The following is a 17,924-nucleotide window of genomic DNA, read 5'->3' on the forward strand; positions in this document are numbered from 1 at the left end:
TTTGTTTCTGTCATTTTTTTTTTTTGTAATTGTCCTGTATCCAAATGTGTATTGTAAACAAAGACAAATCTCTAAAATAAAGTACCAGTTCAACTCGAGTAATTGTGGGATGTGTTTGGATCAGACCTAAATACTGTGGACCACCGGTCTCTTTGCTGCAGGACATGAATATTGCTGTTCACACAGCAGATGACCTGAGAGAACACTGATTATTATTCAGTGTTTGCTCTCACTGATGGGTGTGTTTTACACCTAAATATGTTGGCATGGTTGTTTCACTTGGCACACACAGAAGCCTCTCTGAAAAAGACGTGGGCAACACTCAGGTCCAGGTAGGTTGGAAAGGTTTGGTGTGGTTTTCAACATTTTATCTTGTAGGTTGAGATGGATTTATGACAGGAAAACTATAGATTTTCAACAGAGTTTTGTGATCATAGCAAAGAATGGTTTATAAACATAGCATTTTTTTTTCTTTAAGGGCAGTTCTTATCTTTGATGTTGCACTGAAGCACAAGTTCCAGATGTGCATTGTAAACTAGTTGAACCTCTGCAGCCGTGACCATTCAGCCTCCAGAGGAAGCATTCTGCAACCAAGGCACAGGTGATCTAGCTCTACGTCATGCCGTCATCCTTCCTGCTCCTCGGGCTTCCCCTCAGCCTGCTCTCCCTCCCCCCTGCGGTGCTGGACCCGCAGCACGGTGTTCCTCTCTGACCTGTCCCTGGCCTTGCCTTTCCTCTTCAACTACCATCTGGGCCATCTGTTCTGGAAACTGGGGCTGACGCTTTGCACGGCTGTGAGGATGTTCCACTAAAACTACTTCTACCTCAGCATCTTCTTTGTTAGCTGCATCAGTGTGGACCAGTACCTGTCCAGACCTGCCTGGGCTTTGCTCCTCAGCATACCTGTTGCAATTATGAGTCTTCTGGAGATATGCAGACCTGACCTTCGCTCTGGAGGTGTGCCTCTGCACCCTCATCATTAAGGAGGACAGGGGGTGTGTCCTGTCACACCTGTGTGCGCAGCGCCTGCACCTGGATCCCAATGAGCTGCAGACACGAAATGCAATAATGTTCTTTGTGTCAAACATCAACATGACTGAAATAAGACAAAGGTTTTCAGTCTCCTTTATCTCATTTCATCCCTCAGTTGGGGTTTGGTCTCCTGAACGTCCTTACACAACACTGCCTCTGCGTGGCTGACTGCGTGGTGGACTTAGTCTGGATCCACGTGCGTGAACCTTTCATTCAGTGAAAAATACTACAATCCTCAGTTTGCTCAGGTTAGTTAAAACATTTAGCGGAAAAGCTCATTTGTCGACAGTGTCTGCAGGTCAAAGTCAAACAGAGAATTAACCGGATGTAGAAAGAGGGCGGGTGGGGTGGGGGGGTTGCTTTATGCCTGCTGCAGCAAGTGATTTCTAAGTGGTCGGAGCTCATCCTGAAATCCTTTTCTCTTGTGTTAGATAGAAGTGGAGGTGGGGGATTTTTCGCATGTTGGCGATTGTCGACAGATTTTGAGGGGTGATTGAATGAGAGGAGGGGAGCGGAGCGGAGGGAGGAGGGGCGCTGCACGGAGGCGCTGACAGGTAGATGAGCTGTGCGCTGTCCGCGGTGCTGAAACCTCCTCCGGCTGCTGCTTCACCGGAGATCCTCACCTCAGATTAGACCGGAGCTCCGCTAACCTGCACCAGGTGCAGATCTTCACCTCCCTCCTCTCCATCTCTCCAAGAGCACTTAAAAAGAGTAAACTTTTTATCGTCTGTTTTGCTGTTTTCTAATCGCTGGCTGGATCTTAAGATGGCACTGCATGGATTAACATTGCGCAAGGCAAAAGCGGATTTATTGGACTGCTGTTTTGTGACTGTGAAAGCAGCCCTTTCACACTGAACGTGTTTCCCCTCTTTCTCCATTTTCTGCCTGATCTTTTCGGGACATCGAGAGGTTTTTTCTGCTTAAAAGACCGAGGCGCTATTTGGATTAATACCTTAACAATATGCTCATCAATGCAGCTCTTCCATTTGTTATAGTATTATAGAATTTTTCTTTTTGAAGCTAATTTGGATATGGAGCCAGGAAAGGAGCGAGCTCTCCCCACCACCAAAGAGGGACTAAAACAAATCGCAGGAAAGGCCCTCGGGAACCTGTACAGGTAAGAGAAAGAAATCCACATTTCTGTGTGTTTTTTTAACCACGCTATTCTGCTTATTTATGAGAAATTAAAAATAGAATATATCCAGATGTGAACACCACACACAAAACGTGCGCTGCCTTCAAATGCTCTAATTACTGAAATACAACGAGCTCAGCAGGGAAATCTCGTGTTTATGAGCAGAATCAGGGACAGGATGCTGGAAGCAGAGTCGTGTGGCCCGAATATTTAAGGATCAGATATTTCCCTGGAGGATGATCCCCCTCCACCAGCAGCTGTGGGTGTTTTTTTAATAATTAATGAAACAGAGCGAGTCGTGACACAAGGTCGGAGGATATCTATTACCTTATGTATCCATCTGTATTAATTCGAGATCGATGGACTTCATATCAATTGACTCCCCAAATTCTTCACACTGTCAAGGACCTAAATGAAATGCAGTTGAAAAGAAACCCGATGAGTGACTGCAAATCAAAGAGTTTAAATTCAGCAGTATGTGGAGGAACGAGCTTCCAGATGCGTTCAATGAAATTATGTTTTTATTTTCGCTGAAAGTGCGAATTAAAAAAAAGACCATTGGTTGAATATGAAGCCAGAAAAACGCAAATCTCCAGGAAACACGCAGCTCTTATAAAAAATCCACACATTTTGGACGATGTTTGCGCAGACACACACGCCTTATTCCTTTCTTTTATTTGCGCTCCTAAAATGGCTTTCAGTTGTTCAACTTGATTTGAAGCTGCAACGCAGGAAGGTGACTCAAATCTGAGGAAGAGGAGGGTAAAAAAAAAAACCGTGCTGGTTTCATTTCAGCTGTGCAGAGAGGCCTGTTATTGCACCGGATGAGGCCTTCACATTTCAGCGTTCAGTTTTTAAACGAGCCTGAACGTTTCCCGGCACAAATTTCAAGCGAGAGCCGGAGGAAAACGCCACATTTACCGGAGCCGATTAAAACAAATGAAAAAGGGCAGAATTAACTCCAAACAACGACGATGCTGATATTGCTGCAATGCGGTATTAAGGTCGTTTTCCCTTCGTTTACCAACGAGGCTTTCTTTAGCAGGAAGGTGGAGGATTTGCGCAGGGATCGAAAGGGGAGAAAATGCATGACTTGAAGTAGTGAAGGGGCGCAGGCTGCGAGGGGCCTGAGCTGAATTAAAAAGAAGAAAAATAAAGATGTTGTCAAGGGCTGATGCTGAGAGTAAAGATGAAAGCTCATTGCTTCTGTAGCATAAAGCGCAGCCTGTGAGAAACATGTGAATAAACACATCATGCCTGCAGGATTTTTTTTTTAATTCTTAGCTTTTTTTGCAGAAATTAAAGAAATCACATATTTCCCGCTGAGTGAGCTCTCGCTCCTGCTTCTTTTAAGCTGCCTGAGTGTCTGATTTCATAACATCCAAGCATCGAATTTCACCTTTAAAATTCTAATAATAAATGTGCATATCATGGGCTTGTCGCGCAGGAGGCTGGAGAAGCGGCAGCCGACAGGTGAGACGATCGAACTGACGGAGGATGGGAGACCCGCGTCGGAGCAGGAGCGGAAGGCGCCCCTGTGCGACTGCACATGTTTCGGGCTCCCGCGCAGATACATCATCGCCATGCTGAGCGGGATCGGCTTCTGCATCTCTTTCGGCATCCGGTGTAACTTGGGTGTGGCCATCGTCAGCATGGTCAACAACAGCACGATCCATCAAAACGGCAAGATCATCATCAAAGAGGTGCCCGCAAGCCCCGCCCCGTCACACCCCACCGGCCCCCCACGCCTCACACAGCCGGAGGGGGCCTTGAAGAGCCTCAGTGGGCTCTAGATGTAATTTTAAATTGTATTGTGTTATATCAGGTGTTGGGCCTGCATGGTGTAGTAAGAAGAACCAAATTAGTGCAGTTTGTTTTATTTTAATTTTGAAAATCTGCTTGTTTTGCGCCTTAATCACTTGCGCAACTGTATTAAAGCATCAAATAAAATAGCATCTTTCAGAAAATATTTTCCACTATCAGTATTTCACACTTAAATACAAAGCTTTTTTAATTACACTTTTAACTGATTAATTTTTGCACTTTTTTACCGGAGGAAAGTGGAAAAGTAATTAAAGCGTGTCTTTATTTTTGTGTCTGAAAGAAAGCGAAATTCAACTGGGACCCTGAGACCGTGGGGATGATTCATGGATCCTTCTTCTGGGGCTACATAGTCACTCAGATCCCAGGAGGGTATATCTCCTCCAGACTGGCTGCAAACAGGTACCTGCGCTCCATCATCTCTGGAAATAACAAATAGTGAGGGTAGGGCGGAAAGAAACGTGCGGTGGACGTGCACCTGTTTTAATGCAGGTGGGATATTTGTGCTGGTCAGTCATTGTCGGTCTCGTGGTTTGAAGGAAAAAGTCTGACCTTACAGCAGATAAACTGGGGATTTGGCTGATGCCCACCAGGCGTGCCTCCTCATGTTAATGAGCTCCCGTGGGACCACCATGTCTAATCCTTTATGTTCAGAGGCATGGCAACCACATCAGCCAAAGCCCGGTGTGAAATGCGGCTCTGAGTAATGATTGCAGTTTGATTTCAACGCCTCTATAACGAATTATTTCACCAACAACTCAGCAACAATTGGACAAAAAGGAGCAGAACAAATGTGCAACAAAGAACAACAAACTGTAGAAGAAACAAATTAAGACATCAAAACTGTCAAATTCCTGTTAGGAAATCATAGAAATTCAACAGTGATGCAGGAGGAGATAAACAAGCAACCAAAGGAGGAAAAGGTCGCAGTATAAATTCTTCTGCATCAACATGATCAGATTGTTAGATACTTCATGAAGGAAATGGAGCCTAAATAAGATGCAAATCTTTGAAGGGCTTCATCATGCCAAGTCAGCTGAGCCCACTGCGCCTTCTGCTGCAGACACCTCCTGTCCTCACTCCCCTGGAAACTGAATAACTGCCTGTTTGTGTGCGTGTGTGCCATCCAATTAGGATTGATTTATCTCCCTTATCAGCGTTTATTCTTCCAGTACATAGTGAAGAATCGTTCACCATAACCTCCTATAGTGTTTTCTATGACTTGCTGTATGTTTTTAATCTCTTTGAAGGGCTTGGGATTGAGTAACGGAGCTGCCTAGTATCTGGTTGAATAAGATGATCTTGTTTCGATAATATTCTGACAAATAATCCCAACACGCTGTTTATGCAGAGTTTTTGGGGCTGCCATCGTGCTGACATCCACCCTGAACATGTTCATTCCCACTGCCGCCCGGGCGCACTATGGATGTGTCATCTTTGTGAGGATATTACAAGGGCTGGTGGAGGTACTGATGCACACTTTGCACATCACACCCTGACCTTTAAAAGACTCAAAAATGATGCCTCATTATCAGGCCGAGAGCTAAACTCGACCCCTAATGAAATTGTCCTGACATTCTGTGTTTAACCACGTTATACAGAAATCCTCTGTTCGTACCAGACTCCCTGGCTGTTTGAATTTGCGCTGGAAAATGAAGGCCATTATGCAGAAGCTCCATTCATAATACATGCAATTGTCAGATTAATCCACAAACGGCATAAAACCCTGAATAGCAGGGCTTATGTGTGTTGGTTTAGCTGGCCACAACAGCTCCATGCTCACATAGAAATCCAGAACAAAAGAGATAGAAACCACTTGATGCAGGCGGCTCTCACAGCTCGACCGAAAGGACAAGATTTCAGAGAGAGATGCCATTATCAGACTGAAGGTCATCCTCTTTTGTTGTTTTGTTTTGCTGCATACTGTCGTTTCAATAGCAGCTCCTGACCAATGAGAGAGGGAGGGAGCCGCCTGTGTTCTGCGCCCATCGACTTATTACTGCAAATTAAACATTAGCATTTCAGGGTGTCTCCCACTGCAAGCCCCAGCAATTTGTGTCTATCAATAGCTGATTGTATGCCACTTAGTGTGTAATGAAGATTTAATGGAAGCAATTCAGTTTTTTGTTCATGGAGTGGGTAGTCAGCTTGAATTTGCACTGACTCACACCTCACCCATTAGTCTCTATTAGAAAGGTCAGCCACAATGCGTGTCAGTTTGTTTGTTATTAACTACAATTTGCCTTCCACGTCTTTGACAAATGAGATCAGACTATGTCAATCAAGCAGAATACCTTCACCTGTGAATTCTGTTGACTGAAAGTGGGGGAAGTGGATGTGAAATTCAGCGTTGAATGTAACAATTCAAACAGTTTACAGGAAGATCATTTGCTTGAAAATGAGAAAAACCTATTAAAGTTAATGGAATATGATCCTTGTGTGTTCACATTGTGACTGTAATGTGGTTTGTCACCGTGCAGGGAGTGACTTATCCCGCCTGCCATGGGATCTGGAGTAAATGGGCTCCTCCGCTGGAAAGAAGTCGTCTGGCAACAATCTCCTTCTGTGGTACAGAACCTGCATGCACAGCCATGTTTCTGTGATATGTAACTGCTATTATCATATTACTCCATGCACAGAAATGCAGGTTTAGAATGACAAAATATTGCTGCTAAGATGTATGTAAAGGTGTGCTGCACACATCACTACACACTGGGACAGCACCGCTCTCTGAGGGAGCAGTCAGGATCAGATTCTGCTCGGTCGTGACTTTTTGTCTTGTTCAGGATCCTATGCTGGTGCAGTGATAGCCATGCCTCTGGCTGGGATCCTGGTCCAGTACACAGGATGGTCTTCTGTCTTCTATGTGTACGGTGAGTCTTTTATTTCAATGCCTTAAAGTGAGACTGTGTAACTTTTAAGAGAAGAAACAACACAATCTCCTTCTCACACATGAAACATTCAGATCATGAGTGATAAACTGCACCCTGACTCAGATCAGAGCACGCACGAGTTTAGCTGCTGCAGCTCCACATGATCTGGTGTGAAGAATAGTTTCTGGGGGCTAATTGCTATAATATATAACACAATACATTTTAGCCTTTACTGTTATCCCTATTATTAATCATCTTCTACCTACTATTAATCACCTGTTTGGTATCTTTTAGCTTGGAAAAATGATCTTATTCCTCTCTGACAGCATCATATGCTGTATATTCTGTATCAGCTTGTTCCAGCTCATCACTGAGCCTCTTTCATATTTACATTTTACATCATCAAAATCCAAGATTCGTTATTGCATTATTTTTTACACATTTCAGTCTGATGTATTGGGTAGCTATGAAAACTTTGGGATCTGGAGTAAAGCTCTGCGCCCTCATGATCTGTGCAGGATGCTTTGGGATACTCTGGTACCTGTTCTGGGTTCTCGTGTCCTACGAGAGCCCAGCGGAGCACCCGACCATCACAGACGAGGAGCGCCGTTACATCGAGGAGAGCATCGGCGAAAGTGCCCAGCTGATGGGTGCAATGGAGGTGAGTTCTCAGACTGCGTCCCTCGATTTGTAACAGCAGGCCAAGCGCTGCGCATCCAGCTGATCCTCTGTTTGCTTCAACAGAAATTCAAGACCCCCTGGAGGAAATTCTTCTCCTCCATGCCCGTCTATGCAATCATCGTGGCCAACTTCTGCAGGAGCTGGACCTTTTATCTGCTCCTCATCAGCCAGCCTGCGTACTTTGAAGAGGTGTTTGGCTTTGAAATCAGCAAGGTAAATAAATCCCTTAGAAGGCCTGGTGTCATAAAGATCTTTCAACATCATGCGATCTAATGCTCAACACTATAAACTAATTTATTCTCAGCTCATAGCTGACTCACGCTCAGTACAGTTTGATATATATGAGTATATATATGAGTGCCATGATCTGTCTCATTCAGCATTGAAAAGTGTGACTGTTGTTGTTCAGTAGTGTTTTAATTCCAACAGTCTAAAATTATTTATTCTCTGATTTTGGATTTTGACAAAGCGTATGCAAAATGAGCAGCTACAGTCAATGTTTGTACAATGACAGCATATCAAATAACAAGCTAATTGTTTAGCTGTCAGGCCTTCACTCTTTTGGTTCATTCTCACCACGCTCACAGCAACGTTTTCAGCTCCAGCAGGCAGCTGTTTTCACTGAAAACCCACTGTACACTACCTGCTCAGCACCAAACAGCAGACAGACACATTTAGCGACTAGCTGGGGAGCATAGTGGAGCATTTAGCAGCTACAGATACAGATATTTATTTCAGGAGACGGTAGAGACCAAAAACAGAGCTAAAAAAGAGTGAATATTGCAGTAGCCAGAAACATGACTCCAAATGAATCATCATTTTTATCAGCTGGATGTGTAAATAAGCAACTGTTTGCCAGTTCGACTCCTCAAATTAAAAGCCGATGAAATGCAATGTCGTGCTCACTCTCCTTTTGCACAGTTTTACTGCCGTTATCGTTAGTCATGAAGCGTAAAATGTGGTTAGGCTGTTAGTGTGAGTGTGTGAACAGATGAGAGAAATGATGCTGATTCAACTTGAAAATATTTCGTGGAACCATTACTTCAATTTTTAAGCGTAGTCAAGGTTAAAATTCAGTGAGCTGCACCACCAAGTATTTGAATGGAATAATCTCACCTCTTTGACACAGCCTTTCATTTGTTTTGAGAAAACAGATTTAAACACTGATTACATAAACAAGTTGTATTATTTATGGCCTGGACATGTTCTGTATCTACCTCCTATGAGTGACAGACAAAGCCACAGATTCCAGTTAGTCTTCAAATTTCATAATCTTGAGCCTCCCTGGAGCATGAAGCATGAATCAGGCTGGTCTGGCAGGTGTAACTCAGCCTCAGGGCGGGCTGCTGTGGTCGCTGCAGGTGAATTATTGCTCGGACGTGATTCTGGAGTCAGAGGTTGGGCTGGACGCAAAGATTGGCTCTGCGACAGAAACAATCACTTCTGTTATGACACTTCCTTTTGTCGCTGTCACATTTGCTTCAGACAAGTGTTTGATGGTTTCTCAGGTTGGAATACTGTCAGCGCTCCCTCACTTGGTCATGACCATCATCGTGCCCTTGGGAGGCCAATTAGCGGACTACCTGCGGACCCACAACATCATGTCCACCACTATGGTCCGCAAAATCATGAACTGCGGAGGTGAGGCTTTGATCATCAGATCCCAGTCACAATATTGTGAAAGTTTCCCCCTCAGTCCATCATTAACTCTTGTCGTTTTTAGGGTTCGGTATGGAGGCCACTCTCTTATTAGTGGTTGGTTATTCTCACAGTAAGGGGGTGGCCATCTCTTTCTTAGTCCTGGCGGTGGGTTTTAGTGGATTTGCAATATCAGGTGAGTCTCGAAACAATGAATCCTTGTTCAAGTTCTCAGTTTTGTGCAACTCAAAAGAGCAAACTCATAAAACTCACTCTTTGTTGCTGTAGGTTTCAATGTCAACCATCTAGACATCGCTCCCCGCTACGCCAGCATCCTCATGGGCATATCCAACGGTGTGGGTACCCTGTCAGGGATGGTCTGCCCTCTAATAGTGGGAGCCATGACTAAGAACAAGGTGAGTCATTTCTATTTATACATTGATGTCAATGTGAACTTTTAAAGCCCCTGAAAAGTGGTTTCAAATCTCAAGTATGTCTCTGTAACATTAAATATTCAAAACTAAATGTTAACTAAACAATCAAAGGTAAAGTTTGGGGGGAAAAACACTGTGAGGTGAATTTAAAGTCACAGTGATACGCCAGCTCAAGCATCTGTAGCCTCTGATGCTCCAGAATGTGTGGGTAGAGTTTAGTTACGAGAGGGATTTAAATCAAATCCCGCAGATTTCATTGCACCACTCAAACGTGTTTGTGGCTTCATGAATCCAGCTTGTTACAGAGATGAGGAGTGATGGAGCTGTGGGCCTGCTCACCTTCACCCACAGTTCCCTCATCTTGTTAGACCAGGAGGAAGATGAGGGTTAACGAATAACTTTGACCTCAACCACATTATTTGGAAATGCAAACAAGCACTCCTCTAATGATAGTATGCCAAGCGTGTTAGCCAGTTGCCCTGAATCACGTTTTTAACTGTAAGTTCAAGACGAGTCCTCAAAAATATTTTAATATTTATACAGGAAGCATTTTGATAAATGACCAAAAGGGAAACAGGATCGGAGCTTTGAAAGTATATTTTTCACTTCGCTGTGTCTTCAACACTCAAGAGCTCTGCTAGTCTGCTTCATCAGGATGGAGTGGGTGTAGTTTGATCATAAGTCAGTGACTGTGGTCTGGCAACATGAGTCAACAGCCCCACAACTATCATCATTTTGGATTTTGGATTCAGCTGTTGCACCAAATCCTGATCCTGACGTGCTCTCCCACAAGTGTGGAAGAGCACAGACAAAAACACACATCCAAGAATCTCTCATGTGAAATAATTGTTGGCAGAAGGTTCAGGAGTCATCTTCTCTCTGTAAGAAGTCAGCTGATATTAAGACATCATCAGGGCCTTTAAGAAGTGACTCAGCCTGGCTTCAACTGTTTTCTGTGTCCAGACCCGAGAAGAGTGGCAGTATGTCTTCCTCATCGCTTCCCTCGTGCATTACGGGGGTGTGGTGTTCTATGGGATCTTTGCGTCTGGAGAGAAACAGCCATGGGCCGACCCCGAAGAAACCAGCGAAGAGAAGTGCGGCTTCATCGACGAGGACGAGCTGGCCGAAGAGACGGGCGACATCACGCAGGGATACGGAGCCATGGGCGGGCCGGCTAAAAGCTACGGGGCCACCGCGCAGCTGAACGGAGGCTGGGTGCAGGACTGGGACAAGACGGAGGAGTACGTTCAGGAGCCGGCAGGAAAGATGTATGCTGAACGTGGCTACTCTTAAACCAGACAGCTGCGGTGAGTCTGCTTGCAAAAAACAGACTCTCCGTCACCGATTGCACAAATAACCATTATCTTAGATATTTAAATCCATTCTGTGTATTCAAGTAAAAACGGTTACTAGTTTCAAAAAGCCAGTGTAAAGAAATAGTTCATTGCAATGCAGAACAATCCTCATTAGATTCTCACATGTCTCTCATCACATCTACCGACTGTAGGGCTTCACTCCACAGAGAGCGGTTGCAAAGAAAACTGCAGGCCTATGTTGTACTTCTTAGGCACCCAAACCTCATCAATCTACTTGAACAACATGAGCCAGATGACACTGCAGTTGACCATCATATAGGGTCTTTCTCTGAAATACCACTCTGATTGCACTGAAACTATAAGTATTCTAAAACAAGATTATACTCTGTTTCTCAAATGTGTTTTATGTACTGTATATACCTGTATACTGTTTCTGTGAGACTATTGTGGATTTTGGGTCGTTGATCTGTGTTAACATTAATATAAAAGGCCATATTTTTCATGGACAGTACCTTTTCAGGGATGTGTCTGCTTGCAAAAAAGGTCTTCTTCTTCTCAAGCGAGGCCTATAATACACTATGACAAAAATAGCGTGAGTGAAGTTGAACTGTAGAGTTTTAGTGTGTGTTTGTTTGCATGAATTTGCTCAGATCAATGTTTCAGATGCAGCCGCCTCACAGCCATCGATAGTCCTCATTCAGCCTGCTGCTTTGTTCTTAGATAAGTGTCTTCTGCCATTATAGATGATAAAATACCCAGGTTCCAGTCGTGATGTGAGACAAATCAAAAAAGTTTCGAAGGCGATTGCTCAGAAGACATTGTTTATTGATGTTTGGTGTGCACTGCAATAACTTCTGTGTACCAGCCGCCACCCATCACATTCTGTTTTGTAATGTAACGCTGGCCTGCTGTATCTAACTGTAATTGTTTTGGAGTCATGTGATGATCAACATTAAGGTGTGTGTTTTAACAAATTACTAGTGTCTGGAGAATCCAGCTTTAGTGCTCATGATGCAGCGAGGAATGCAGTACTGTATATGAACAACCAGGTTTTCGTGATCTCTTGGTGTTTCTTGGTTGTTCTCATTGTCACCAAAAGTACTTTTATTGACACTTTGATATTGTCACGTTTGAGTGGACCACATGAATTAATAGATGGCTCTTCCACCTGACTTTATTTGCTATTTGAACACTTTTCTTCGTTTGCTGTATGAAATCTGCAAGGATGTTTAAGCTATATGAATATATAAGAATGTTTAAGATGACCAAAAGATGCTATTATGGCTTTGTGCCTGAGGTTTATGTAAAACAGATAAATGTGATTTTATGGCTTCTAATATTGTGTTTAATGAAGAGGTATGTTGATGTCAAAAAGTGTTATAAAAATACTCATATCATTTTATAAAAAAACTCCCCCAAAAGTCATGTTTTTGTCCTTCTTAGTCATCTTTTCAGCTCATGTGTTGATGTAATATACTGTAGTATGTTTATGTTGAAGGTTACTTGTCCTCAGAGGTTGAAGGCAGGCTACGCAACCAGTTACACACCTTCTCCAATCAGCGTCATGCATCTCCTATTCTCTCCACGTTCCTCATTAGTAAATCAATGGCTGAGGTCCCTGGAGTCCAGGGGAAGGTATTGGACCCACTAGCTTGGTAATTGGTAAAGGGAGAGGAAATGTTAATGCTGTTACTGGACTTTGCATCCCGACAAACCGCGATCATTGTCTGTCTTCCCAAAGAGTCCTGACTGTAATATGCAGCGTAAAACCTGCTGCCGAGGTGTCATGTGGGTGCATAAATGTGTGGTGCACCTCTTAAATCTTTCAGCAGCAGCTCACACTTTCTCTGAATTGTGCAGGAAAAAGAAGGATCAGAGGCACGACTGAAAGAAGAAATGCACTGTGATGGCCTGTAATAGTGGAATATTACACTGGTGGCACGCCCTGTTTTCCCTCAGTGTGTCCTCCTCTACACAACCGAGGTCAATAATGTCACATGCAACACATTCAGCTATTGAACCAGCTCCTGCATTAAGTCTAGCCACGTGACAAATCAATACTGTTTAACTCCGGAGCTTGTTAGAGTTTTAAAGCAAATATGATTCTAATGAAAGTTTGAATTCAGAACAGGTCGTGGCAGGAAAGGTTGTGCTACCTTTACAGTCATCACTGTATTTCCTGGTTATTAGTGTTTCACTTTTGCTAGAAAATCTTTGAACAAAAGCTGTGAATTAAAGCAGCATATATGACATCAATAATCATTAGGAAGACAGTTAATTTATATTTCAGTCAAATACTCGATGTAGCTTATAATGAGTACAGCCTTAGAATAAGATTAGATCCTGTACTTTCAATATAACAAGCAATTGTCACGTGGTCACTGTTGAAATACCGACTTAACAAGGTCAAGCCTGAATGCAACTTTGCCATCCAATGAAAATACTAACAGCATCTACTGTATGAAAGATTAAGGTTAGTTTCTTTAGGTTTTAACAATTTCATGAATGTTGGGCCAATGAAGCGTTAATTTGATTTAAATTATCAGAAGAGAAAGAATTAAGTAGAAAGTTTGTAGATGGTAATTTCTACGTGTTAATCCTGCTGACTGTTAAAATGCAAGAACAAAGCAACCATCTGTGGCAAAATAGCATAACGTGCTTATGTAGCGCAAAATAAACATGTCAGTATATCTGTTTTATGGTGATATATTGATAGCTGGATGCCATATGTACAGAGGATACTGTGTGCTGGTTTGCACACATGCAAACCCCACATTCAGGGAGTCATGAGAGAGCTGATGGACGTCCTATGACCCGCAGCTAGATCTGAATCAGAGGTACACAGAGGGAGCAGGAAAGGTGATATTACCGTCTGTGCTGCTCTGCAGTGTGTCCAACATGCCGCTCTGGAGGCCGACAAACTGCAGCCCGTCAGTGAGGTGGTGAATAATTCAGAGAAACATGGCGTCCCTTCGTCCACACGCATCAGTCTGAGCTTCTCCCTGCAGCAGGAGGGGCTTGATGGTGTGTAGGACTCAGGACAAATCAAAGACCAGGATTCTGCCTTTCAGCCTCTGCAGGCTGGAATGAGTCATATGGAACAGATACAGAATGTGAGAGCAGCATCCTTTAAAGTGTGAGTTCATAATCAGAGGTTTGACCAGCGTCTTGAAGATCCTCATTATGCATGCTGGCAATGTGACCAACTGGTAGCCATTAAATGTGGTGCGTTTTCCACCTTTATTTGAGCATACAGCCGGGTGCAGGAAGAATCTCTGCAGCCGCTTGCAAATGAGGCCTTTGCAACTCACCTAAGTAGAAATGATAGACAGGCGTGGAGTAAGTTGGGGTGGGGGTTAAGGTGTTGACCATCGGTTGTATGTGCATGATGGACAGCCTGAATCAATTTAATGTGCAGTACCAGCGCTGAGCCTACAGCGGTCTGTGTTGACTGATGCTTCGATCACAGGAAGCAGCTCCATGTCTGAAACACTTCCAGTAGCAGCAGTGGCAGCAATTACAATAAATCTCAGTTTCTCCTCCGATTATCTGGCCAGCCGAGGAGGGAAGCCATTAACGCTCGCTGCCGCCTGCTTCTCGGTGCACATGTTAATTTGACAGAAAACACAATTGTGTCACCAGCCATGTGGAACATGTTTTCTCATGCCTAACCAGCCGGAGTGGTCATGGCTGTTGAACCGGTGACGTGCCTGTTGGGGCGCGCGGTAATTGGACAAAATCTGGTGTCGACATTTCATTCATCGGTGGAAACTCTCCCAGCGTTCACCTGCCTCCAACCTCCACCTTCTGTGCTTTTGCAGCATCCCGGACTCAGTCCTGGTGATGCCGTATGCGTAGTTTTGAGGGTGAGTGAAGGGGGACTGAGCAGTTGTCAGCGCGTGGGGCAGGTGCAGTTTGGCTCCTGTGGGACTGTAATGGGATGAGGCCCAGCCAGAATGAGTGTTTGATGATGGGGTTGCACTCCTCCCCTGGGACCATGCCTGCATGCAATTATCCTCCTGATCCCTTCTCTCTTCTCTAGTCTGCAGCCCAAATTGTACACAGCCATCTCTCCACATTGCTCCTTCCTGACTACCCTTTCACTTACAATCTAAAATTCAACTCCCTCATATGTAAAATGATCAAGTAATTACAACCCAAAATTTCAAAGCAGCACTGGAGTAATTACTGTTTTATGACACCCTCCAGCATGACATTACACTACCTCCGGGCAATTGAATTTACAAACGCCTCCTTCTCCTCCCCTGATAATTACTTTATTAATGGAGAGCTTGGCACCTCGAATCAGTCTGTCTCACCAGTAATAACATTCATTATATGTCTCTGCTCTTCACCCACTGCTGCACACATACAAACCGGAACTAATATTATAAAAATTACTGCAATATATCCCAAATGATTTCTCAATCTCACTTGGTGATTTTCATAAAATGCCTTTTTTTTTTTTTTTTACAATGAGCTTCTGCTTAAGATGCTCAGTTCAAAAAGATCCTCCCTTTTGTGATATGCAAATGGCGTCCTCTGTAAACCATCACCATCTTGTTTAGCTCCCAAAAGCGAGAACCGTGTGCTATCGTTATTTTCATCCGTGCACACTTTCCAAGCCAACTGAAACATTTATTAGCACCAAATTAGATCTTATTTCAGCCACAGTAATGAGGCAGGGAACCAGCGATGCCATGTAAGGGCTACATTTTCAGACCTGCCGTATGCGGGATTGATTTGCATCGTCCACCATCAGAGGAGGAGGAAGGAGATTGCTATGTCCAATTGTTTTGCCTCCACAGAACTGGTTTCCTACAGTTGCATGTGAGGTAATCTATCACAGGTCCTTCCAGTTCCCCTCCCCCCATCACACTGCATTGACGGCTTCATACCCTCCTCTCGACAACATGCTCATATCGTGCTCGTATCACACACAGACAAAGGATGAGAGGCTGATAAGATTTTACACGATATTCTCGTTGCTGCCTTTGCTTTGACATCTGAATAAAATGATGACAGAATGTGCAGATAAGGGAAAATATTTTACAGCTTGCATTAATTATTTTGATCTTCTACATATCAATTTTCTTTCATGTGAAAAAAAAGGGCAGAAAATAGAATTTACAGGGACCTTTCTTTAAGGGCAGCAACTAATGATTAATTATATAATCGATTGATTTGCAGATTAGTTTCTGAATTAACTGATTCATTGTTTGGCCGATGTAAGAACAGAAGATTCTCAGTAACGTCATCAGGTGCCTTGTTTTGTCTGATGGGTCAAAACCTAAAGATGTTTAATCTAATATGTTAAGACCAGGAAAAGCAGCAATTTTTCACATTTGAGAAGCTTAAACAAGATTTTAACAATTAACTGATCATTTAAAGAGCTGCTGATTCATTTTCTGTCCTTTGACTGAGCTCTACTTTCTCCTGTTTCCTTTTAGTTTTATCAATATGTTCAGCCGTCACTGCTTTTTTTCCTACAAATCAACCCCCTCCCTCTCCTCATGTGCCAAAATACAGCAGAGTTTGTGCAACCACAGCACCTCACTGGAGCGTCTGACGGTGCACTTTTTATTGGATGTCCTGCAGAGGACAATCTGAATTTCTTTCATCTTGTTCTTCACAAGCTGCTTCACAACATTTCACGTGACTCCGTGGAAACCTTACACCTCTCCCATCATAATGAAGCATCCATCTCTCCCTCACAGCGCCACGGAGAAAAGCCAAATGAAAGATGTAAGCCCTCTTCCTCTGTGCATGCCTGATGACGCTGGCCACTGATCATCAGCGTCTCTCTGAGTGGGACACAGGTGTGCGGAGGGGCCCTCCTGCCTCTGTGATCCGTCACCAAGGCCAGACGAGGGCCAGGCTGGAGCGGCTTAGGCACGTGCCGAGGGAGGGCTCTACCCCCCCTCCGCCCACGCCCCTCTGAGGACTCGCTATTCACGCCACCAGATGGGGGCTGGATCTGAGTGTTAATGAATGCTATCCTTCACGACCCTTTGGAAGCCACAGAACTACAGTCGCCCTCAGCACGTCTCGCTGCAGTTTGTTACCCCACGCTGACACATAACAATGACACACTGGGAAGAATTTAAAAAAAAAAGTCAGGTGAGAGGTGGAAACACATCACATTTCATTCCTAATTTCACCTCCAAATATGATATTTCCCGGCTACATATTCAAATAAAAAATTCACTCTTTAAGAATTTAGCTGCTACTTTAGCGAACAGATATCAGGGGGCTGTGTGGACCTCCTGCTGTTTGAAGTGACACAATAACGCAAGCCTGTAATTTTACCTCGCAGGTTAAGAGCAGAGGGCAATTTGTTCACATTTATATGTCAAAATAACCGGTTGGTAAGTAGCTGCTTTACATTAGAAGGGTGGGTTTAATACTTTGTAAGTGGGAGGTGAAAATTGTTATTTCTATTCCAATAATGCAGCTCCCTAATAAACACGATTGGGCCTTCCTTTCTTATTATCAGTGGTCAGATACATGGGTATTATCCTATATAAATAATGGGTAAAGCATGCTTTGATAGTAGATAGACACAGGCAGAGGACTATATTGTAGGCTTCTCGTTTGGAGTCACACAGTAACACATCTGATCGTCACCATGGCTGCTTACACACTGTGCCAGTTATGTGTAAGGCTGTGAAGAAGGGCGAGAAACACAAAATCTAAAAATTCAACCCCAAAGGCTAAATGAGAACGTGCCGCTTGGTAACATGTAGAGGACGAAAATCCTCGTTAGTTTGCAGAATAAACTGCAAAAATGTCTTTTTATTTTACCCTAGATTACTTCTCTTATTGTCTGAAATCTGATCCTCATTAACCTGATGAAATTCCAGTCTGTGTGTATTTATAACACAGAAGCAGGTGTGATCCCTTCAGTCATTGCTGGTTTCCATCCAGTCCGATGCATATGTTCTTCATTGGTTGGAAATAAATTGGTTGTGTACATGCTGCCCTTTACTCAGTG

At 43.7% G+C, this 17,924-nt stretch overlaps 1 protein-coding gene across 1 annotated transcript; it reads left to right on the forward strand.

Moving 5' to 3' along the window:
* Nucleotides 1-2,063: 2,063 nt before the first annotated feature.
* Nucleotides 2,064-10,907, forward strand: LOC121607528 (vesicular glutamate transporter 2.1-like). The gene is made up of 12 exons (XM_041938389.1): nucleotides 2,064-2,149; nucleotides 3,615-3,870; nucleotides 4,272-4,390; nucleotides 5,340-5,454; nucleotides 6,469-6,556; nucleotides 6,775-6,861; nucleotides 7,380-7,522; nucleotides 7,606-7,755; nucleotides 9,051-9,183; nucleotides 9,266-9,376; nucleotides 9,469-9,596; nucleotides 10,578-10,907. Exons 1-12 carry the CDS (start codon nucleotides 2,064-2,066, stop codon nucleotides 10,905-10,907), a joined length of 1,746 nt encoding a protein of 581 aa, XP_041794323.1.
* Nucleotides 10,908-17,924: the final 7,017 nt, after the last annotated feature.

This window comes from Chelmon rostratus, chromosome 6 (genome assembly GCF_017976325.1).
Source record: "Chelmon rostratus isolate fCheRos1 chromosome 6, fCheRos1.pri, whole genome shotgun sequence".
Lineage (NCBI taxonomy): Eukaryota > Metazoa > Chordata > Actinopteri > Chaetodontiformes > Chaetodontidae > Chelmon > Chelmon rostratus.